Genomic DNA, 25,023 nt, shown 5'->3' with positions numbered 1-25,023 from the left:
AAACATGTCAGTACATACAAAGAAAAATCTGGAAGAATATGCAACAAAAATAACAGTAATTTCTAGGAAAGAAAAGAATATAGGGAGTTTGTACATGTGCAGTTCTATAATATCAAAATTTCTTTTTTGTTTTTTTTAGATGGAGTCTTGCTCTGTCACTCAGGCTGGACTGCAGTGGCATGATATTGGCTCACTGAAAGCCCCACCTCCTGGGTTCAAGTAAGTCTCTGCCTTAGCCACCCGAGTAGCTGGGATTACAGGTGCCTGCCACCACACCTAGCTAATTTTTGTATTTCCTTTTAGTACAGATGGGGTTTCACCATCTTGGCCAGGCTGGTCTTGAACTTCTGACCTTGTGATCCACCCACCTAAGCCTCCCAAAGTGCTGGCATTACAGGAGTGAGCCACTGTGCCCAGGCAATATGAAAATTTCTTTACATAAGCATTAGAAGAAAAAGTAAACAATAAAACAATTAAGTTTTAAAGGCTATAAACTACAATTCTCAAGACCAGGCGTGGTGGCTCATGCTTGTAATTCCAGCACTTTGGGAGGCTGAGGCAGGAGGATTGTTTGAGGCCAGGTTCAAGACCAGCCTGGCAATACAGCAAGACCCAGTCTCTACAAAAAATAAAAAAATTAGCTGAGTGTGGTGGCACATGCTTATGGTCCCAACTACTGGGAAGGATGAGGTGAAAGGATGGCTTGACGCCAGAGGTCAAGGTTGGAGTGAGTTGTGCTGGTGCCACTGCACTGCAGCTTAGGCAACAGAGCAAGACCCTGTTTAAGACAACAAAAACCAACAAAACAACAATACTCTATCGAGAAACATCAACAAACGCAGCAACTACTTACAACAACTAAATTGTAGTATCGACAGAGTTATACTAGTTAAATAAAGTTTAGAAACAAAAAAGGTAAAACCTATCTTCCAGTACCTGTTAATACTAGAACAAAATAGGCTTTCCTGCAGTTTTTTCTTGGACGTAAGAAGTAAAACGTTTTAGAAATTTAGGATACTCTCGCTTTGCCACTGCTCTTAACACTGAGGCTGGTGCCCATCCTCCAGGGTTCACTGCAACATAAAAGGAAAATCAAATGTATTAAGATACAATTCTCCAAACACATGTGAAGCACTTAAATTTGTTCTCTTACTTTAAAAATATTCCTCACATTGGACCAATTAGCATCTTTTTTTGTTTGTTTATGTTTTTAGACGGTGTCTCGCTCTGTTGCCAGGCTGGAGTGCAGTAGTGCAGTCCTGGCTCACTGCAACCTCCGACTCTTGGGTTCAAGTGATTCTCCTGCCTCAGCCTCCCAAGTAGCTGGGACTATAGGTGTGCGCCACCATGCCCAGCTAATTTTTGTATTTTTAGTAGCAACGGGGTTTCACCATGTTAGCCACGATGGTCTGGTATTGATCTCTTGAACTTGTGTTCCATCTGCCTCGGCCTCCCAAAGTGCTGGGATTATAGGCGTGAGCCACCAAGCCCGGCTGGACCAATTAGCATCTTTTAAAGTCCCAACCCTTCATTCCTTAACACTATCCATCAGACATAATCAGACAGCACATAAGAAAGCATTTATAACCTTTCTAAAATGTTCTTGGTTCCCAAAATTACCTGCAGAAGTTAGTAGAGCAGTACTTAAGGTCATTTAGGGCAGATTTATTCATAAATCTGTAATATAATTAAATAGTAACTTACTCAGGTACAACTGTTTCTTTAAACATACTAGCAGTTATGGCCCTATATAAAGAAGGCTTGACTTTCGATGAGAAAGGTTGGTGCAAAGTGGGTGAAGTAAGGACCCAAAGCAAGCAATGAAAAGGGCTACCCAAAGTGAAATAAACATGTAACTAGTAACTAAGAAGGACTAGGAGCACTGATTCAGAAAACAAAAAGCCTGACAATGAATGCCAAAGAGAAATAAATATGTAACTAACAACCAATAAGGACTGGGGTGGGGTGGGGAGGGCACTGATTCAGAAAGCTAAAAAGCTTGACAATGAGTAAAATAACTGTTAATTTCCTTACCTCTGGAGCTTATATTCCTAACTATAAATACCTTCTATTAGGCAAATAGCTAAGAAAATTATGCTTAAAAATGAAGGCTAAGCCGGGTGTGGTGGCTCATGCTTGTAATCCCAGCACTTTGGGAGGCTGAGGTGGGTGGATCGCAAGGTCAGGAGTTCAAGACCAGCCTGGCCAAGATGGCAAAACCCCATGTCTACTAAAAATACAAAAAAATTAGCCAGGCGTGGTGGCGGGTGCCTGTAGTCCCAGCTACTCAGGAGGCTGAGGCAGAGAATGGCTTGAAGCCAGGAGGCAGAGATTGCAGTGAGCCAAGATTTTGCCACTGTACTCCAGCCTGGGTGACAGAAGGAGAATCCAGCTCAAAAAAAAAAAAAAAAAAAAAAGAAGACTGCTATATCACAGTGACCTAGGGATGAAGTTTTAAGATTTACCTATTCAGCTCCAGCTTCAGAAATAATCATATGGTAGTAGTTTCAGGGTGAAATTCAGATATCTGTATTTTCAAAGATTTTCTAGTAATTCTGATAGACCTTTCTCCAAATTAAAAATTAGTATTCTAATGGATAAGAACTAAAAGGGCATTTGTCCAAATTGTTTTCATATAGGTCATGAACAAGAACAGCCACATTATCAACCATACAAAAAAACAGTAAAATACATACCATTAGCTACATATGTAATCTTGCATAGAATGTTGTCCCTGCTAATCTCCTGGTTTCCCTCTGGTGGGCTTACCAAAGTTTGACAAATCATAGCAACATTTATTTTGGCACGGACACATCGGTTGTTTAGCTGCCAAAACAAAAACCAAAGCATCAGTAGATACCTAGCATTTTGTAATCTCTGCTGGTCTAACAGTATACTAGATTAACCAAAACTCTAACTCTTAAAAATATCTCCAGTGAAATCTTACAAGCACCAAGCTGATATGACACCAGGATTCCTCCCCATCCACTTTTTTTGAGGACAGGGTCTTGCTCTGTTCCCCACTCTGGAGTGCAGTGGCACCATCATAGTTCACTGCAGCCTCAAACTCCTGGGATCAAGCAATCCTCTCACCTCAACCTCCAGAGTAGCTGGGACCACAGATATGTATCAACAGGCCTGGCTAATTTAAAAAACTTTTTTTTTAAAAATAAAGACGGAGTCTCACCATGTTGCCCAGGCTTCCTTCCTCTTAAGTAGTAAATGGAGCTAAATTGTGGTAAACCACAGAGGTTTGGCTGGTAGTTGATAATGGCTTAAGAGATAACTGTGGAAAGCAGCCGACATACACTACTCTTTTGGCTGTTTCACCAAACCTTAGAAGGAAAGAAAAATAGCCCTGGTGGAATGTTAATAGCCATGATCGCTGTCCTCAGACAACACATGGCCCATACTGTTCCTAGCAGTCACTCCAACATAAAACAAAATCTAAGAAGCGTTAACAAATTAAGTATTGTGTGTGGGTTATGTGTTTATCCTCTATGTCCTCCATTGTGTATTTAGCTTTATATTGTTTACTTATAAACATTTATATACACTGTACTTACAGGAGCACTGTCATGATCCACAGAAAAATTACAAACTATCCAAGTTTCAGGGTCATTTTCAGTCAAGGCTGATATCTTTCGAATGGCAGAAAGATATAATACGTCTCGCTGGGAAGCAGGCCACACCCTCTGTGGAGAAGTAAAAATCTTCTGAAAAACAGGTCTAACATGGAACTAACAAGAGAAACAAATGTAAAGCCAAAAAAGTCTTAATTGAAGGCGAAAACTCAAATTTTAAATGGAAACCATCTGAGGATATCTACCAAATGAGGAATTATGAACAGTTAATAGCTTTGCAGAACAATATAATCAAAGGAATAATGTTCTATTTTTTTGAATTGTAGTAAAATATATACATGTATAATTTGCCATTATAACTGATTTTTAGGGTACAACTCAGAGACATTAATTACATATACAATGTTATATAACCATACTGCTATCTCTAAAATGTATCATCATCCCAAAGAGAAATTCTGTATCCATTAAGCAACAGCTCTCCATTCCCCTCTTCTCATACTCCATGATTATGTTCCACTTAGATTCAAAAACTTAAAAAAAAGAATCAAATCACATTAGAAAGAATTTTAAGTCACTTAGATTGAATACTTCAATATTAAAGTATGTAAGGAGACACATACACTATGGAAATGACATGGAAACTAGGTCTCCAATAACTGGGACTACCTACTTTAAATGAGAAAAAAACAAACTTTTATCCTGTTTAAGTTACTTTTATTTTGTTTATCTTGTATACATACCTGAACTAGTCCTTATTATGCAGTGTCATTCCTGATTACTGAGTGTAATAAATAGTATACAATACAAATCATTTGCAAAATGGAATAATTCATTTTTTAAAGATGCAAACGTTCAAGCAGTTGACGAAGACAGTGTTGGGTAAATTGTGTGGAGACAGTAATACATGAAGATTTGGCAAATTTAGACCTAATAAATACAAATCCACAGGATAAGACAGAAATTTAAAGAATGAGAATGACTTAAATATCACAAGACTAGTAGCCCTCTTTTAAGACCATATTGTAAAATAAGTCAAATTTAAAGGGAAAAAGATGGTAGCGTAACTAACACTATAGACTGAGCCTAAGCAGATTATCATGGAGTCTGAGGAGAGGAGAATGGAGAGTGTTACTTAACGAGTGCAGAGTTTCTGTTTGGGGTGATGATAAATTTCCGAGATAGTGTTAGTGGTATGGTTACATACATTGTGAATGTAATGTGATTTTCCTGAAAAAAATTATTCCAGGACAATTTGTTTGTTCCAAGAATTGACAAATCCTAACTGTAACAAATTTTGTTACATATAAGATTTTAATAATTTTTAGTTTCATTTTTCAATCCTGATCCTCCCTCCATCTACTATTTATCTAGCAGAATACCTTCAGCAGATAGTTTTCCATAATGGATTATTTTCAGATAATAAGGTTATTTTGATTCTCAATTATTGGGCATTCATCTTCATTCCAAATTATAGGGTGATTAACTGATATTCTGACATTTACTAAATTTAAAATTTAAAATTTGACTTCAAAATTTGTATGCTGAAACAAAATCTTAATTGTTATGCATTTCTGAGCAGCTACTGTGTAAAATGAAGTATGGCTCATAATTATTAGATATAAGATGTCTCAAATGACAAAACTGAGCTTAAGAAACTCGTAACAAACCTATAATGTTTTCATATATTCCATTCAATTAACAAATTATTTAAAAAAAGAAAAATAAGCACTCACTGAATTGGAAAAACAAAGTACTTATTAAGTCATTATATTTCTTTTATAATGTTTAATATCGTTTTTGGTGGATATCTCCAAAATTTTAATTCCTTTTATTATGCTATACACAATATATTATATTACTGGGTGGTTTTCAGATGAGAGAGAGCAGAAAAAGGCAAGAGAAACATTAATTCTATAATTTTAAATATCAAGAATAGCAGAAGAAGAAATAAGGTGAAACGGAACTAATTTAAATCCTGTTTCTATGTGCTCTGGTGTATGACTAACCTCTCAAGTCATGTTCTGCAATTTTTCTTTGCTTTCAGATAATCCATTTACTTTTATCTCTATTAGTCTTAACATAGGCTGATACTCTACTTGCCTTTACCCTCTTGTTGTCACAGAAAGCCATAATTCACTTTCATATTTGGTAATATCACTTACCTCTTATAGAGACTAGATACTAGAAATGTTTAAATGGATTCAGCATTTCAGAAGGCTCTTTTCTAGCCTAAAAATTTGTATAAAGAAAGCCGAGAGTGTGGCATACACCTGTAGTTCCAATTACTTGGGAGGCTGAGGCAGGAGGATCACTTGAACTCAGAAGTTTGAGACTAGCCCGGGAAACATAGCAAATCCCTGTCTCTTTAAAAATCAAAAGTGCATAAAGAGAACTAACTGTTGATCTTTACCGAGCACTCTGTTTCTAGATTGTATCTCTCAGATTCTTGCCTGCACACATTTCTGTTCAACAGGTTGATACACTTTTCAAATACATGCCATTCATGAATTATTAATAAAGTCTTTGGATTTATGTGGCTTTTAATTTTCTGCCCAATTTTACTTCAGATAATTTTTATGTCTGAGTTTGAACTACACTGAAATCCTTTTAGGATGAATAAAGAGATCTTTACCTTGTGTGTTTGATAAATGATGATTGCATTATCAGCTAATGTTTCCACCACATGAAAGTTTTCTATAGTTGCTGAAATGAAGAGAATAATATTAGTAGCGAAAAAGATAATACATTATCTTTTCCTAGAATGTGATCAATTAACTTATGTTGAAAGTCAAGTACGGATGGATAGTACGGTAAATTGAACAGGATCCTGCCCTATCTAGGCTATATTCAAAATGAAAGGTTGCTAATACTTAGTATCATAGCTGCAGATGAGGGAGGTGAGGTCTGATCACCAGGAAGCCTGATTTTCTTTGGCCCAGTATCTACTTCCACAGCAAGATAGCAATTCTAATCACTACTGCATCACTCAGGCTCAAATAATTCCCTAACACTAAAACCCTTCTCTTTTCCCTGATTCATTATTAAATAAATTGTTATATCTAATCTTAGGTGACTATTTCTGTGAAAAAGTGATGTCAAACTCCAATAATAAATGTCTTATGATGTTGAGAACTATCTATACTTAGAAAATTTTGTGTCTAAGGGGAATATACACTAAGAATAATTCTAGGCTGGGTGCAGTGGTTCACGTCTGCCACTTCACTTTGGGAAGCCGAGGCTGGTGGATCACCTGATGTCAGGAGTTCAAGACCAGCCTGGCCAACATGGCAAAACCCATCTCTACTACAAATACAAAAATTAGCTGGGCGTGATGGTGGGCGCCTATAATCCCAGCTGCTCAGGAGGCTGAGACAGGAGAATTGCTTCAATGGGTAGCTAAAGGTTGCAGTGAACTGAGACTGCGCCATGGCACTCCAGCCTGGGAGACAACAGTGAAACTCTGTATCAGAAAAAAAAATATATAGAGTAAACATAAAAAAATTTACCTAGGATTTACCATGGAAATAGTTTAGGAAAGAGTAGATGAAACAGAAATCTTCAATTTCAGTCTTGGCTTTTCCACCAAATAGCCCTGCTGCCTTTGACAAGTCACTTTGCCTATTTGAATTTTACTTTATTTGCATGTAAAATAGGCAATAATAAGTACCTATCACTGTAGGATTACTGAGGTTATTGGATCAAATTACATACTGGGAAGCATTTTTGTACACTAAGAAGCTCTATATAAATGTACTGTTAGCCCTATATATGATTTTTCAAATATTTTCTATGTTGACTTTGTAAACTATGTATGAGACGCAGAAAACTAGGCTGGATTTGATATTAAATACAAAACAATAATTAGATTAAAATATATTAATAATGAAAGCTTACTTTCCCAGTCATTGCGAACGTCAACATTCCAGAAGTAATTGCAGACCTCGTGTCCTGTGACACCTTTAACTGCATGGGTAGCTTTTAAAGGATCCAGTACAATCCCATTTTCTTCTACTTCTCTTCTATATACCTAAAGAGAACATAATTTTAAAACTGTTTGAAAATTAAAAATCAATCCCTTAAAAGCATAAACTTGAAAGCATGCTTTTAAATTTGGCTGCTCTTTACATTTTTATGAAAATTTATTTATAGAACATATTCTGCTAAAAGAAAACTAAAAATTTCAAACAGACAATAAAAAAATACTTAAAATTACAAATCCAAGGTAAAATTCATATGAAAACATGCATGTGATAAATGACTTATGAGTTGTTTAAAAATAAACATATCAATTTGAATTAGCTATTATTTACTAAACATTCTCAAAGACTGTTTAACATGGCTAAGAAAGCCAAATAAACCTGGTTAGAATATATTCTCCTTAAAGATACTGAATTAAGGCTGCTTTGTTCAATGTAATATCCCAAACATCTAGAACAGTATCTGAAACACAGTAGGCACTCAATTATTTGTTAAATCAATGCATGAAAGCTAAGAGGGCAAAAATAGAAATATAGATCTTGCTTTAAATACTGAGGTTATACACTTAAATGCTAAGTAAAATGAATTATTTTAACATTATGGGGAGTTTGCTACTTTAAATAATTATGTGATAAATACTATTGAGAAATGAAGAAACTTGTCATAATGGGGGAGAACCAACTGTCAATTTATGAAGGACCTATGGGGCTAGACACTCTTAGGCATTTCACATAGTTTCTCTTACACTATCTCTCAACAGACTATTTATTTACTTGCTTATTTATTGAGATGCAGTCTCACTCTGCTGCCCAGGCTGGAGGGCAGTGGCACCATCTTGGCTCACTGTGACCTCTGCCTCCAGGGTTCAAGCAATTCTCCTGCCTCAGCCTCCCGAGTAGCTGAGATTATAGGGGTCCACCAACATGCCCAGCTGCACCAATATGCCCAGCTAATTTTTGTATTTTTAGTAGAGACAGGGTTTCGCCATACTGGCCTTAAACTCCCTGACCTTGTGATCCACCTGCCTCGGCCACCCAAAGTGCTGGGATTACAGGCATGAGCCACTGGGACCAGCCATATTTATCACTCATTATTGGGACCACTGTTTTCCCAGCTACCCAAACTAAAAACTCTAGACTTCTGATTCCTCCCTTTACAATTCACACAGCTAGTAAGCTTTTTATTAATCTTTTTTTTTGAGACAGAGTTTCACTCTTGTTGCCCAGGTTGGAGTGCAATGGCACAATCTTGGTTCACTGCAACCTCTTCCTCCTGGGTTCAAGCGATTGCCCGTCTCAGCCTCCTGACTAGCTGGGATTACAGGTGCCCACCACTAAGCCTGGCTAATTTTTGGTATTTTTAGTAGAGACAGGGTTTCACCATACTGGCCAGGTTGGTCTTGAACTCCTGACCGCAGGTGATCTACCCGCCTTGGCTTCCCAAAGTGTTGGGATTACAGGCATGAGTCACTACGCCCGGCCTACTAATCTTCTCTAAGACATCCCACACTTGGACTTTTCTACTGTTCTAGGTAGGCTTTCATTACTTTGTGCCTGACTCTTTTAAGTAGTCTTCTTGTTCTCCAGTTTCTTCCCTGTTAGGTTGATCTTAAAATAATACTTTTTAGGCCAGGTGTAGTGGCTCAAAACTCCATCTCAAAAAAAAAAGGATACTTTTCATACAGTGGCTAATATACTGTTACAGGCAAAGAGTATTCTCTTTAGCGAGTAACTTTATGCTCCCCATAATCTAGCCCCAATTTATCTCTCAACGCTGTGGGCTGTAGGAATACTTCTTTTCTTTTCTTTTCCTTTTTTTTTTTTTTTTTTGAGACGGAGTTTCGCTCTTGTTACCCAGGCAGGAGTGCAATGGCGCGATCTCGGCTTACCGCAACCTCCGCCTCCTAAGTTCAAGCAATTCTCTTGCCTCAGCCTCCTGAGTAGCTGGGATTACAGGCACGAGCCACCATGCCCAGCTAACTTTTTGTATTTTTAGTAGAGTCGGGGTTTCACCATGTTGACCAGGATGGTCTCAATCTCTCGACCTTGTGATCCACCCGCCTCGGCCTCCCAAAGTGCTGGGATTACAGGCTTGAGCCACCACGCCCGGCCCAGGAATACTTATTTTCTACTCCTCATTCCAGGTGGAGGAACTTCATCTAGACCATCACTCCTGGCTTTCCTTCGGTGCTTCACTTCCTCCTTCCTAGAAGGAGGGGACTCTGCGGTGACTGAATGATGACTACAGAAGAGGAAATAAGGCAGGTCTGGCTCAGTCCTTTCTTCAGCAAAGAACACACATCCTGACCTGCTTCTGTAGTGAAGGTCTGGGATTATCCAGCAATGCCAGAAACATGTTTAATTCTGGGATAACAAGACCCTGTGGCAGCTGATCTCAAGGTATTTTCTATAATCAGCTTCTCAGAATTATAGCTAACATTCTGGTATCTCATTAATCTGTCTCTTTTATCTTATGTCTTAATTTGTTCCTTATTCAAGAGGAGAGGAAATCCCAGTATCTATATTATATCTCATTTGCTAGAATAATTCTGGTCAATACATATTATATAAAAATCTCGACTAAAAAGTCTGCTTTTAAGTTTTTGCTACATTATTATTTTTGCCTAAAATGCCTTCACCTCACCTAGTCACAACTTTGTTTCTATTTCTAGATGTGGTTCAAATGCTTCTTTGCATTGTAAAACAACCTAATTGTTTCAAATCAGAGATCTTTCCTTTCTCTCTCCACCACTCATCTACACTCTGCACTCAGTACATTATCAGCTGGAGCCAAGTAAGAGTGTGTGTGTGTGTATGTGTGTGTGTGTATTTCAAGACAGGGTCTCACTTTGTCACCCAGGCTAAAGTGAAGTGGCACAAATGTGGCTCACTGCAGCCTTGACCTCCCTGGCTCAAGGGATCTTCTGCCTCAGTCTCCTGAGTAGCTGGGACTAAAGGTGTGTGGCACTGGACCCAGCTAATTTTTGTATTTTGTTGTAGAAATGGGGTTTTACCATGTTGCCTAGGTTTGTCTTGAACTCCTAAGCTCAAATGATTCACCTGCCATGTCCTTTTATCTGCTGGGATTACAGATATGAGCCAGTCAGTCTGGCCAATAGTATCTTTTAAATATCAGTATTATTTTTCCTCAACTAAAGCTTTGGCTTGGAGTGTCTTATTATCTTTGTATCTTTATTTAGCATAGTTCCTTGGGCATGAGGTAATCCAAAATTCAATGTTGCTTTTGCTTTTCAAACCATCTCTGTATCTCTCATTCTTTGCTCTTATTTTCTGTCTCTGTGTTTAGGGATATAAGTAAGATTAACTGACCAATATCCAAACATCAAATAAAGGTGCAGTAAGAGAAGGGATAAGAAGGAAGGTATGGACCAAAAAGGGAGAGAAATAAAAGTGTCATCTGGGCACAACATTCAATATGTTAAAAAAAAAAAAGGAAATATCCAAATAGAGGACCATCAGCTAATTGTAACCTGTTCATAGCTAATTCTCCAAATTTTATTTTCTTCATGGCCTAGTCAAAACAGAAAAGTTATAATCATATATTTACATTATAATCATAAATAAATTTTAGTAAAGGCAAAACCAGGGAAGCAAAGACATTTTATTGCTCAGTATCTGGTGCTTCTTTGATCACATGTAATAATTTGTTTTGACGTTAAGTTGAAAGTGCTACTGTTATTCATATCAATAGTAATGATAATATGACTGAAACAGCTGCAGTTGGCAATCTATAATATTTCAGGGGGAATTACCTTCATTTCTCCTTCTTCTACAACCAACTGCCAATTGGCATCTCCGCCTACATCTTGTAATGAATATGTCATGTGGTTCTGCACCATCTCTTCAACCTTGTGAGGGGAGGAAAAAGGCATGAGAATCCAACAGGTATATCATAATCTCTAAAACAGAAGGGTACTCAGTTAACTTCAGTTCAGAAATGGTGCTCTTAGTAAGCTGAGCAACCAAATGCACAAAGTTTAGTAGGTTTTACATAGTGTTTGAAGAGTTTAGTCCACATTCCAGATACCCAGGTTAGTGACAGGAGAGAGAAATGAAATGAAGAAGATGGGTCACTCAAGTAACACATATTGGCCTAATGTGTATCAAGTGACCAAAATAAGCATTTTCTGGAAAAAAGAAATATTCCATTCTATATCATAAAACAGAGATGATGTATTAAAGTATAAAATCATGGAAGAGTAAGGACAAAGGGGGCAAAGAGATCATCCAGTTGAATGTTCTATATTTAAGACTATGTAGAGATAGCAGAAAGGTTCGATATAAACAAAGACATATGTATACAGTGTACCTTTGCTCATATATCTGCTCTCATATGAGCAAAGATACACAAAGATGAGCAAAGATATATATGTATATGTCAAAGATTTCAATGTAAAAAAGGTAAAAAAAAACCTTACATCACTGATAAATCTCTTTTATCATGGAATATAAGCCAATTAAAAAATAAACCTTTACTTATTTGATTCCGGTTTCATTGTTTTAAATTCTTTTAGGAACAATGTTAATATTCATATATGCAAGCATTTACACATAATCACCTTTTAGTTCATTCTTTTTTTTTTTTTGAGACGGAGTTTCGCTCTTGTTACCCAGGCTGGAGTGCAATGGCGCGATCTCGGCTCACCGCAACCTCCATCTCCTGGGTTCAAGCAATTCTCCTGCTTCAGCCTCCCGAGTAGCTGGGACTACAGGAATGCGCCACCATGCCCAGCTAATTTTTGTATTTTTAGTAGAGACGGGGTTTCACCATGTTGACCAGGATGGTCTCGATCTCTTGATGTCATGATCTACCCATCTCGGCCTCCCAAAGTGCTGGGATTACAGGCGTGAGCCACCACGCCCAGCCAGTTCATTCTTTTTAAATTTCTAACAATATCCTCTAAAAAATTTTAATGTAAATTTCTAACAATTTCTTTTACTGATATTTAAATGTAACTTTTAATTATCACAAATTGTCCTTATACATTTTGTGTAAATAAGCAAAGAAAGTTAAATATTTCATACTACCAGAATTCCCAGATTTATTGGAGAATTGAAGTGATACAAAGATTGTGGAAAAAAGTAATTTCATTTTATGTAATAAATATATTAGAGAAGACAGAAGAGCTGGAAAATATGTATATTTCCATTAAAATTATGTCCTGAAGTTTGTTTTATATAAAGTCTATTCTGTTCATTAGGAATATAGAACAAGAATCAGTTTTAAACATATTTTGAAGTAAATAATCAACTCCCCCCCCCCAACCCCTGAGACAGGGTTATTCTGTCACTCAGGTTGGAGTGCAGTGGCACAATCAAAACTCACTGTAATCTCTAACTTCTGGGCTCAAATGATCCTCCTGCCTCAGCCTCCTAAATAGCTAAAACTACAGGCCTGTGCCACAACGTGCAACTAATTATTATTATTATTTTTTTAAGAGACAGGGTCTCACTTTGTGGCCCAGACTGGAGTACAGAAGCATGATCATAGCTCACTGCCACTACAACTTCCTAGGCTCAAGGGATCCTCCTGCCTCAGCCTACAAGGAGCTGAGGCTACAGGTGGGCACCACCACATCCAGTTAATTTTTTGTAGAGACACGGTCTTGCCATCTTGCCCAGGCTGGTCTCAAACTCCTGGCTCCAAGTGATTCTCCCACCTTGGACTCATTAACAGTTTTAAAGAAGAAACTCACTCTGGGAATATAATTTTTCTATACTGAAAGATGTTATCAATATGTTATAGTGGTATATACTTCTGCCACCTTAAGTTTCTGGATCTTAAATGTATTTTTTATTACTGAAAGCAGGTATGGCCTTAAGTGTCCCCTGATTTGTCAATCAGCACAAAGAAAATTTTAGATGAAAATGTTGAGATTCTATAATCTATTTTTTGTACTAAAATAGTTGTACTAACAATATTTTATTCCTTTATTCATACTTCTCAAAACAGTGTGAGTTACTGACTTGAGAGAAATTAAAAAAAATTAACAGAACATTCTACAATTTTACAAAGCCTTAGGAAACATAACTTTTGGTGCAGCACGGAGAAACCGTACACCTTTGGAATTTCAAAATGTGCTTTGAGAGGGCAAGGATAACTAATGCAGGATTCCAAGTTACTAATACATACAAAATGTATCTGATTTCCAAAACAGGAAGAACAAGACAAGTTCCAGTTAGTAGGCACAAATAAAGGTAGCATTGGCTTAATTCATTTGTCTGTATCACATTGTGATTAGAAGAAATGTTTACACTCTTCAGATTCCAAAATCTTAAAAATCTGAAGACTGAAGCATGTGCTTTGAGGTAGGAAACTAGCGGTTAAGCACAGCTGTATTTATTATGAGATAAGAGACAGAAAGAAATGCTTCCCTCAAATAAACCCTACTTTTAATAGGTTACTTGTGAAAGAAATAATGTGAAGAACAGGATTTTATTCTGTTAAAAATCAGAATTGGGTTTAAAATAATTTTTTAATGCTACTTAGCTCTGACGTCAAAAAATACGCAGGTAGTTCTGTTTCTGTTTGGGAGATTATTCCTGAATTAGGTATTTCAAATGTCTGAGAAATGAGGTGTTTTTGATTTGCGGTTTTGTCCAAAAGAAACCAGATTCCACAAATATAAAAAAATAGTAGGCAGCACAAGTTAAAAAAAAATAGAAAGCACATTTAACATTGTCTTTCTAAACAGGCAAAAAATGCAATTCCTTCAATGGTAGGCCACGAAGGAGGCCCAGGTTCAATTTTCAGTCATGCTGTATAAAAATGTTTTAAAAATGATATATTCCTGTAACAGTTACACTGAATCAATGGAAAACCAGTTTTCAAAAGGTCCAGCAGGGAAACAAACATTCAGTGCTGTGCTCCTAAAAAAACTAAAGATTCTAATAAAGTACTAAATTACTGTAATAAACTCTGCGAAGCTTTCATCATGGAATCGTCATTCATTATAGTATCTTCCTTGAGGTAATAACATTAAGGTTAAGAAGAGAGGTGTACAGGTAAAAATCTCACTATAACAAATTTTATATTTGCTGTAGGAAAATATGAAGTAACCAATATTGCCATAGGGCCAGTGACTTGGGCACTGGTGACCAGACTGATACTTCAGATCTAACCTAATAATCTCCCCACTTTACTGTTTGGTTATGACTCTACATATTAAAAAGAAGTGAGACACAAGGGAATACTAAGTTTCATTACAAGAACAAATATACAAAATTTACCATGCTATTAGGCTCAAAATTTGATATTCTAGGAAATAATGTTATAGTAACACCTCCTGTCACTTATAAATGAAAAAGACTCAGTCAAAAACATTGAAGAAGGTGAATAGTGTTTCTAACTTTTAATTAGGCTAAGTGTAATTTCAGAAATCATGCCCTTAATTTTTCTGGAACTAGAGTTGAAAATGATGAGCTGACATACAAAGCATCTTCATACTAATAAACTATGAAATAAAGTGAAGATAAAATACATTTGAGATAAGAGGGCACATTGGCTCCAATTCTAACCTTTTCTTCCATCTCACATTTGAATCACTCACTAGGATGTAATTTCTGGTGGCTACCAAGTAGGATTTTTCTAACACTATTAACCCAGAAATTTGAAAAGAAAATTGCCTTTTGATGGTAAGACAAAAGTCTATGTTGGACATGGCGGCACACGCCTGTAGTCCCAGCAGCTTGGGAGGATTGCTTGGGCCTAGGAGTTTGAGGCTAGTCTCGGCAACATAGCAAAACCTAATCTATTTATTTATTTTTTAAAGCGAGTCTAGAAGGGTTCAAAAACAGCTCAGATCTCTTTCTCTTAAGCATGTAAAAGAAATACAACTATGCTGGTCAGGCGCAGTGGGTCATGCCTGTAATCCCAGCACTTTGGGAGGCTGAGGCGGGCGGATTATGAGGTCAGAAGATCGAGACCATCCTGGCTAACATGGTGAAACCCTGTCTCTACTAAAAATATAAAAAATTAGCCGGGTGTGGTGGCACACTCCTGTAGTCCCAGCTACTCGGGAAGCTGAGGCAGAAGAGTCGCTTGAACCCAGGAGGTGGAGGTTGCAGTGAGCCAAGATCACACCATTGCACCACTCCAGCCTAGGCAAAAGAGCAAGACTCGGTCTAAAAAAAAAAAAAAAAAAAAGAATAAGACTATGCTTACTACAGAGTCACAAAGCCATAGAGGGGCTTGTTAGAATACCTTATCAATAACAAATTAATAGTGCACTGTTAACCCAAAAGAGAAATGGCCAATAACTTAGCACTTTTAGTCCATCGGACTGACAAAATTTAACTGAATTATAATATTCAGTGCCAATTTATCAACAGAAAACTGGCCTGGGAGTATAAGCTGGTTCAACTTTTCTAATGAAGTGTTTGACAGTAAGAATTTTTAACACTTGGCTGGGGACTGTGGCTCATGCCTGTAATCCTAGCTAGCACTTTGGGAGGCTGAGGTGGGAAGACTGCTTGAGGCTAGGAGTTTAAGACCAGCCTAGGCAACATAGTAAGACTCCCATATCTACAAAAAATAAAAAATAAAAAATAAATTAGCTGAGAGTGGTGGTCCTTGCCTGTAGCCCCAGCTGCTCAAGAGGCTGAGGCAGAAAGACTGCTTGAGGCTGCAGTGAGCTATGATCGTGCCACTGCATTTCAGCCTGGATGACAGAGTGAGACCCTGTCTCCTAAAAAATAAATAAATGCCAGCCTAGGCAACATAGTGAAACCTCATCTCTGCTACAAATAAAAACAATCAGCTGGGCATGGCAGTGTGCGCCTGTAGTTTTTAAGTCCCAGATACTTGGGAGACTGAGGCAGGTGGATCGCTTGAGTCCAGAAGGTCAAGGTGCAGTGAGTGGTGATTTCACCACTGCACTCCAGTCTGGGCAACACAGCGAAACCCTGTATCAAAATAAATAAAAATAAAATAAACACTTGAAAATGTTCATGGCCTTTGTTCCCACAATTACGTTTCTAGGATATTCTAAGGAAATAATTAGATAAGGGTACGAAGATATATATACAAGGATGTTTTATATTCCAGGATGCTCACTGTAGCACTATATGTAACAGAGAAAACCCGAAAATAAGCTAAATGTTCAATATTGGGTGAGTAGATAAATCCAGCCATGCATATGCATAAATCGACAAAGACATGTAAACTTCTATTTACTGATGGGAAACAGAAGTTTAAGATAAAGATTATAGAACAGTTTATATAGAGTTATCTACTTTGGTGGAAGAAAAAAGACAAATATTAAGGTGTATGTACTTATCAATAGGTGCCTGATTCAAAAAAATGTCATATATATATAAGAAGATAAATGGGATATTAAGTAAATTATTATTTTAATTTATCCTACTTTCAAGTTCTGTTAAAATTAGCATGTATCCCTTGTACACTAAAAAAGGGAGAGGGGTGAAATAATCACCACAACAATAATGTGCTCCTATGGACACAGAATGGGAAAGAGCTTCACACAGAACCATTTTTTTTTTTTGCAATGATGCTCCCCACTGATTAAGCTGCAAATGTACTATATATCCTTTGATTTCCGATTCCTTTCTTTTTCAACACAGGATGATGCTCTTTCCCCTTTGATTTCTGAGGTGACATCTTTAAATGTGAACTGTGTTATGCTAACAAATGGACTAAAAAGATCAACTTATAAATCTAAGTTCTATTCTCTGTAAACCTTAAAATTATTTTCTAGTTTGTGGCTACAGCCATTATTTCAAGAACTTATTTGTCAGCCTGGGCAACATAGCAAGACCCTGTCTCTACAGAAAATAAAAACAATCAGTTGGGTGTGGTGGAATACCTGCAGTCCCAGCTACTTGGGAGGCTGAGAGACAGGAGGATCACTTGTGTCTAGGAGGTCACAGGTCAGGTTATAGAGCTATGATCATGTCACTGCACTCAGCATGGGCAACAAGTAAGACCTTGTCTCTTAAGAAAAAAGAAAAAAAGGCTGGGCGTGGTGTCTCATGCCTATAATCCCAGAACTTTGGGAAGTTGAGGCAGGCGGCTCACTTGAGGTCAGGAATTTGAGACTGGCCTGGCCAACATGGTGAAACCCCATCTCTATGAAAAAATACAAAAATTAGCTAGGTGTGGTAGCACATGCCTGTAATCTCAGCTGAGATAGGAGAATCACTTGAACCTGGGAGGTGGAGGTTGCAGTGAGCTGAGATCGCATCACTGCACTCCAGCCTGGGTGACAAGGCCAGACTCTCAAGAAAATGAAAAAACTAAAATAAAAACAAAACAACAACAAAAAAACAGAACCTGCAGCCCTTTACAACTTTAATGTCTCAGATTTGGAGTGACTTAATTCCTAATATCTGCCCATCAGACAGATTCATCTGTTGGAACTAATTTCCTAGATTTACATATTTTATTTTAAGTTATTTTCAGGGCATCTCTCAGTGGTACATTTAATTATTTCCACCAATTCAAGACTATACAACATAATTTCAACATGAACAAGATAGTCATGAGCCAACACTTATGTAAACAGTGAAGTGAAATTAACAGAGGTTTAGACAGCTTTTGTATGGGAACTGATATAAATGATCAAGAAACTAGATATGATACCTGTATCTATTTGGACTTTAAACATTTGTTGGAATAAATAACTGATTATATTATGCTTATATAATATTTTGGCAAATCATTAAAAGTGATTAAAAATGTTCACTTAGTTTTTAAATTAATTATGAAGATACTACAAAATGAAGAATTTGGCTACTTTGACTATTTCAAGTGTTGTGGAGTAACTCATATATACTTATGTATTAAGAATGATGTAGGCTGGGCACAGTGGCTCACGCCTGTAATTCCAGCAGTTTGGGAGGCCAAGGCAGGTGGATTACCTGAGATCAGGAGTTCAAGACCAGGCTGGCCAACATGGTGAAACCCCATCCCTACTAAAAATACCAAAAATTAGCTGGGCATGGTGGCAAGTGCCTGTAATACCAGCAACTTGGGAGGCTGAGGCAGGAGAATCACTTGAATCCAGGAGGTGGAAGTTACATTGAGCCAAGATCATGCCATTGCACTCCAGCCTGGGCAACAAGAGAGAAACTCTGCCTGTCTCGAAAAATCAAACCAAAACAAAAAACAAACAAATGATGTAATATAACATATGTGTTTCTAATGTTAATGAATAACCTTTGAGCCTCTTACTTTGCCTAATTCGTAAGTCTCCGTAGGATGTGAAAACTGTAAAATGTACCACTACTGTACAGTCACTACTATACTTACTACACTGTGTTGAACTGAAAGAGTTTTCCAGGTAACACAATGTTTCTCAGCTAATATTAACTCTGGATCTACATCCAATGCTATATTCTCAAGCGTGACTATGAAGAATCAATTTGCTAGATCCTTTGACAATGGGTGATAAGGCAGTGGAATATCCTCTGAAACAAGCAATCTCATCAATTGGGAATTAGTCATCTCTTCTAAAGGTGCTGCCGAACATAAGGTACAAAGTTTAATCACAACAGTTAACTGCTAGAGCCCATGGTCTGCTGATGACAACTAATGCTTTACCAAGGACAATAAATACTCGAAGACCTTATTTTATTCATTTTTACCTTTTCTGGCATATAAAACAGTATATAATCAAAAGCTAAAACAAGATCTGATCAATCATGAGCACCATATATTAGAAAAAAGTCTGCAGCAAGATTTCTCTCAACTTATATACATCAGTTTTACAAAAAATTCTATGAAGAAGTAAGCTGTAATTCAGCAAAATCTTGTAAAAATATAGGCACCTGCTTCTCAGTGATATAGTTACCTGTACTTAAAAGCCATTCAGCTGTTCTACAGCACTATAGCGAGGGCCCTGGTTTGGGTTCTGAACTCCTAATTCTTAGGCATTCTCTATCACTGGCTTACATTCTTTTCTTGCTGACACTGTATTTTCTTTCATTTATAGCCTATGTATTCCTACATTTTTGGTTAGTCTGTGATATTATTTTAAAGCAACGTGGAGCTTAGTAGAATAAACCAAAGTCTCCTAGTATTACGTAGTTTTGTCACAGATTATGAATATGAATCTCTTTTATTACAAAAGTGCACAGATGGACAAGCAAAAGGTTAAAAAAAACCTGTAGTATATTTGGTTATGAATGATTTCTCATCCACAATTGCTAAATCTTTTTCTTAAAAGTATTCAAGGAGAAAAAAGCTACACAAGTCAGAAAAAACCAGTAAGTCTTAATATTCTCTACCGCAGGTTAAAAACATAAATTTTATATATGTAAAAATAATAGAAATTTGCTTTAAACTATGACTTTTACAAACTTTTACAGGAATATTCTCATAGAGGAAAAATATAATGATGCAGATAACTTTTATTAGCTCAAAGAAATCACGTTACAATGCCAATAAAAGGTCACACTTAATGAGCACTTACTATGTGTCAGGCTCTAGCTAAATCACAAAAATGAAGCACGAAAAGTTAGAAAACTTGCCGGGATCATATAGCTAACCAAAATTTAAACTTAGTCATTCTGACTAGAGAGCTCAGGTTCTTAATATAAGATTAATGTAATATAATCTAATTCAATAAAATGCATTCACCAGAAAGATACAAAGTTGAATGGCAAAAATGTGAAGATTAAGAAAATTAAAAAAAAAAAAACGAATGCTGACACCAAAAAAAAAAAAAAAACAATTATTCAATGGTATTTGATTTTATTTTGAGGGTAGAGACTGCAAGCACTCAGCTTCTTGTCTTAAATTCCTAAACTCTTCCCAATGCTAAAAACTTAAAACAAATTTCCATAGCTTTAGCATATAAACAGAAATATTCATTTATAATACCCAAAGGTAATTTGCATAAGGAAAATGCAATCTGCTCAATGGACCTTAGTATTATAATGGAAACTAAACATTATTAAAAAGTAATTTCCTTGCTAAATATAATTTGGAAGTACTTTAAATCAGATTAAAAGTGAGAGTGCTGAAACCTGCTTTTCTGCTATAATGTATCATATACACCATGTCCATCAAAACTGCTAAATCCTGTCTGAAGAAACAGATATTACATGATATACAAAATCCAGTATCTTGTATTTGTTTCAATTCAGTTTGAAAATCTTTCTGGAGTACCTCCTATATGACAAAATTCCAGGCTGTGAATAGTAAAGGACACGTGCAAGCCTGACATAGAAACTATTTAGTAGACAAGGAAGACCTTTTTAATGCTTAATGTTACCATTTAAAATTACTATTTAGAATCAGTGGCCTAACCAAAAGATTTCTAGGAACTGGGAAAGCAGGCTGAAATATAGCACAGAAAGACTCAAGTCCACTCAATACATTCATACAGTACCTGGGAGCTGAATCTGTGAACATCATCAGAGGCACTGACTAGATCAATGGAAGACATGGAGGAAGAGCGACTATAGGGCTACCAGAGACAGACAAAGAAAAAACCAAGTAATCAGAACAAAGGCACAACAGAGCATTCAGTACCAACTTCCAAACACAAGATAAAGGGAAGAGAAAACAAAGCACTATATGAAACAAGCACAGCAGCAACTGCTGACTTCATGCACCTATTATGTATTATGTTCCAAAATCATTCCAAAAAGAATGTAGTGCTGCAACTAATGCAAAGTAATACCATTTAATACCAAAGAAGAAATAGGTTTAGTATAAAACTGGAAATACTTCTGGTTAACTATTTTGGACTAGTCACTCCCTATTTGCCCACCACCCACTTTCCCCTTAAATAAAAATGAAAGAACATTATGTTCAGAACAAGATTTCTAACTGTTTTAGAGGATGAATATGGAATACAATATATAAAAGCAAAAACAATCTCATTATTTAAATTCATGAAAAGGGGAGAAAACTTATACTACAAGGTATTTCCGGCTGGGGGCGGTGGCTCATGCCTGTAATCCCAGCACTTTGGGAGGCCAAGGTGGGTAGATCACAAGGTCAGCGGATCGGGACCATCCTGGCAAACATGGTGAAACCCTGTCTCTACTAAAAATACAAAAATTAGCTGGGTGTGGTGGTGCGTGCCTGTAATCCCAGCTACTCAGGAGGCTGAGGCACGAGAATCACTTGAACCCAGGAGGCAGAGGTTGCAGGGAGCCAAGATCGCATCACTGCACTGCAGCCTGGCAACAAAGCAAGACTCCGTCTCCCCCCCAACAACAACAAAAAAAGGTATTTCCACCAACAGTGAAGAACAATACAAGGTGTACTTTTAGTAAACTCTGACATTAGCTTACCTTTTGGACAAACCTATGTGTCCCCACAGAAGAAAAGGCATCTCCAGATGGCAAGGATGTAGGCCAATGTAATCTCACCTTTTCACTCTGTGACTAAAAAAACATATAATGGTAAGATGGGAAGGTTTTAAAGCGTATTTTGCAACTGAAGAATGGATAATGTAACCTGGAACTACCAATATTCAGTGAATGCCTTAGTGCTTACAATCATTAGAATTATGAAACTACTATACAGACATGGCAAATCCTGATACTTGCCTCAGATATTCCAATTCAATCTCTTTTTTCTGACTCCACCGATACTATGTTAGGCAAGGGATAAGTTCTTTGATTTTGCTCCTAGTCAGACTCCCTCCTACCTGCATAGCATTATTTATCATGGGTCAACACTGCTGCCAATTTCTCCTATCCAAACCCTGGCCAAATCATTCCAATCATTCTACCTTATCAGGCCCCTGGAGGGCTAACCCACAGATTTATCTATAATTAGAAATAATACCATTGTATGCTTCAGTTATGGTTCCTAAGAGCATGTCACATATATCTCTTTGCCTCCTCTCCATGAAGGTATTCTGCCCTTCATTTCATCATCCTACTCCTGTTAAGCTGACACTTTACCTCCTTCTTCATCTTTAGTTTGCCTCAGTTGTTCTCATTTATTTCAACCAACTGCTAACATCTCATTTCTCATGCACCAGTTTACTGCATGTATCTTTCCCGATGTTTGCAAATAACGTAAACTACAAAAAATGTGTGATATGAACGTCACTTGGAGAATGTCTATTTAATGGGCGTGTTGTTGAGAGCTCTGAAGAGGGAAATGATCTAAATCTATGGAACTGATTTTACGGATTACTGAAGCTTACTACACTATAGAGTACTACCACACTGTATCTTTGTCATATCAACGTGCCTAACTATTAGGCAAGAAGAACAACGGTCTGTTCAATGACTATTTTGCAGAGCATCTACTATAGTGTTAACAGTAGAAAGAAATTAAATGATTTGATGGCCCCATGAGTATTTCTTTTTCTAAAGCTTACAGGTTTCATCAATTCTCTCAAACCCACCTCAACCACTGTGCTGATATTCAGTAGAGTAGCATTTTAGAGAGAAAAGATGTTTTGAATCATCTTGTCTACCTTGTTTCACAGATTAGAAAACCAAGGCCCAGAGAGTTCAGTGATAAGTTCATAGCTACAAAGTTAGTTAGAGGTAAAATTAAGAGTAAAACTCAGGTGTCTTGACCTCACAGTTCACTACTTTTTCCCAAAACAGCAAATCTAGACAAAAAATGAAGGGAAACAAAACAAATAATGCTATTTCAGGTAGTAATTTAGGTTTCCAAAAGTAGATCCTAAATGAGGAACTGAAAGTTCCCACTCTTCTTGAGTGGTACATAGCATCTTTTGGGTATAAAAAAATGAGCAATAAGTTTTACAAGTTAATGTGACATAAACTTTTTATTAATAATTTTTAAAAAAATAATGAAAGTTAAACATGAGAAGCAGTTACTACTGCAGGTGATTTACCTGTAGCTAGGTAGACCAATATAAAGGCAAAATAGCTACGACTGCCTTAGCAATGACAGGAAATGAACAAGCTAACTTTTCTATGCAAATTCATTGGTAGTATAAAACTGACACATGATTATTTGGCAAGATACTCTGTAGCTACAATGTATTAATACTTGCCACCCCCCACCACCTCCCAAAAAAGGTTAAGTTTCCACCATAAGTAGTATAACTTAAACAAGGGGAGGAAATAACAAAACTCAATCCTTAAGTACCACCTAGTGGTAACATACAGTAACTGTATTGTTGCCAAATTAAAGAAGACAAAGTATCAAAGTAATCTTGAAGCTAATCAGTTTAAGAAATACTTTTCTTCAATTTCCACAGCAGCTGTGTACAACGGCTATAAATTCAATAATGATGACAAAATACTGAACAAAGTAAAAGTGAGGAAGAAACTGAAGATCAAGGCAGGGAAAGCAATAAAGCGGTTAATAAAAACAATGATACTAATATAGATGAAAACCTTTAAGTTTTTGTCATCTTCCTTTTCATATTGTACTTGGTGAAGACAAATTCAAAGAAGCTTTTTACTTAGAATAAATATATGCTTTATATTAAAAGAATGGTTCAAGCTGGACACTTGAAGGGAAATAAGCAGAAAAAACATTTCTATTTAAGTTCATGTTAATTATGCATGGTTCCTTTAAACAATCATGGTCTTCTTTCTACAGCTTGGAAATTCACATATAAAGGAACTGACTTATAAATATTATTTTACATATGTGACTCAATGTATTCACAGTTAAGTTTCTAGGTTAAGTTCAGAATTTTCAAATTCTATTTACGTGAAATAATATAAGTCAAGGAATGCCTAGAGTGTTAAAATAAATTTCAGCTTAAAATTTTCAATAATAGATATTGAAAATACAAATACCTGTTCTTCTATCTTATCTTGTCTGTCAAGAGCAGCTTCAACGGCATCAAAGAACTCTTCTTCTTTAATGAGACTGTTAGGGCCTTCCTATGCCAATACACGGGGGAAAAAAGCAGTTGGTTTAAAGAAACAGAAAACTCTAATAAACTCTGGTACTAACTGGAGGTTGAAAATGGACCTAATAAACATTTATTGAACACATATTTATAAACCAGTCAGTATACTGGGTCATATATCTATATGTGTGTGTGTGTGTATATATATATATATATATATATATATATATATATATATATATATAATCTATGTAAAATCATGAGTGTTACAATTAATTCACTCAGTACTCATATATTTACTTACTCCATATTGACCAATATTGTGTTGGGATAATAGTCTAGAGCAGGGATTGGCAACATGGTGGCCCGCAGGCCAAATCCAGTCTGCTGCCTACTTTTGTATAGCCTATGAGCTAAGAATTTCATTTTTAAATGGCTGGAAAGAATAAAAGTAATAATATGACATGTAGGAATTACTTGAAATTAAAGTTTCGTGTTCATTCATCTATATATTATCTAGGGCAGGCGTCCCCAAACTATGGCCCGCGGGCCACATGCAGCCCATTAGGCCATTTATCTGGCCCCTTGCCGCACTTCAGGATGGGGCACCTCTTTCATTGGTGGTCAGTGAGAGGAGCACAGTATGTGGCAGCCCGCCAATGGTCT

At 36.8% G+C, this 25,023-nt stretch overlaps 1 protein-coding gene across 3 annotated transcripts in view; it reads right to left on the bottom strand.

The window, feature by feature from the left end:
• CERT1 (ceramide transporter 1) overlaps positions 1-25,023 on the bottom strand; it is a 141,108-nt gene that overhangs the window by 7,704 nt on the left and 108,381 nt on the right. The window contains exons 9-17 of one of the 3 annotated variants that reach the window (XM_010341099.2): positions 24,302-24,388; positions 21,851-21,943; positions 20,938-21,015; positions 11,338-11,433; positions 7,482-7,614; positions 6,220-6,290; positions 3,567-3,695; positions 2,697-2,826; positions 937-1,073 (exon numbers count right to left, since the gene is read on the bottom strand). In XM_010341099.2, coding sequence (XP_010339401.1) covers positions 946-1,073; positions 2,697-2,826; positions 3,567-3,695; positions 6,220-6,290; positions 7,482-7,614; positions 11,338-11,433; positions 20,938-21,015; positions 21,851-21,943; positions 24,302-24,388 — 945 coding nt within the window. In that variant the 3' untranslated portion in view covers positions 937-945. The remainder of the gene's footprint in view (positions 1-936; positions 1,074-2,696; positions 2,827-3,566; positions 3,696-6,219; positions 6,291-7,481; positions 7,615-11,337; positions 11,434-20,937; positions 21,016-21,850; positions 21,944-24,301; positions 24,389-25,023) is intronic. The other 2 variants (XM_010341102.2, XM_039468803.2) reach the window with 2 other exon arrangements.

Source organism: Saimiri boliviensis, chromosome 1 (genome assembly GCF_048565385.1).
Source record: "Saimiri boliviensis isolate mSaiBol1 chromosome 1, mSaiBol1.pri, whole genome shotgun sequence".
NCBI lineage: Eukaryota > Metazoa > Chordata > Mammalia > Primates > Cebidae > Saimiri > Saimiri boliviensis.
This window is presented reverse-complemented; position numbering and strand designations above follow the sequence as displayed.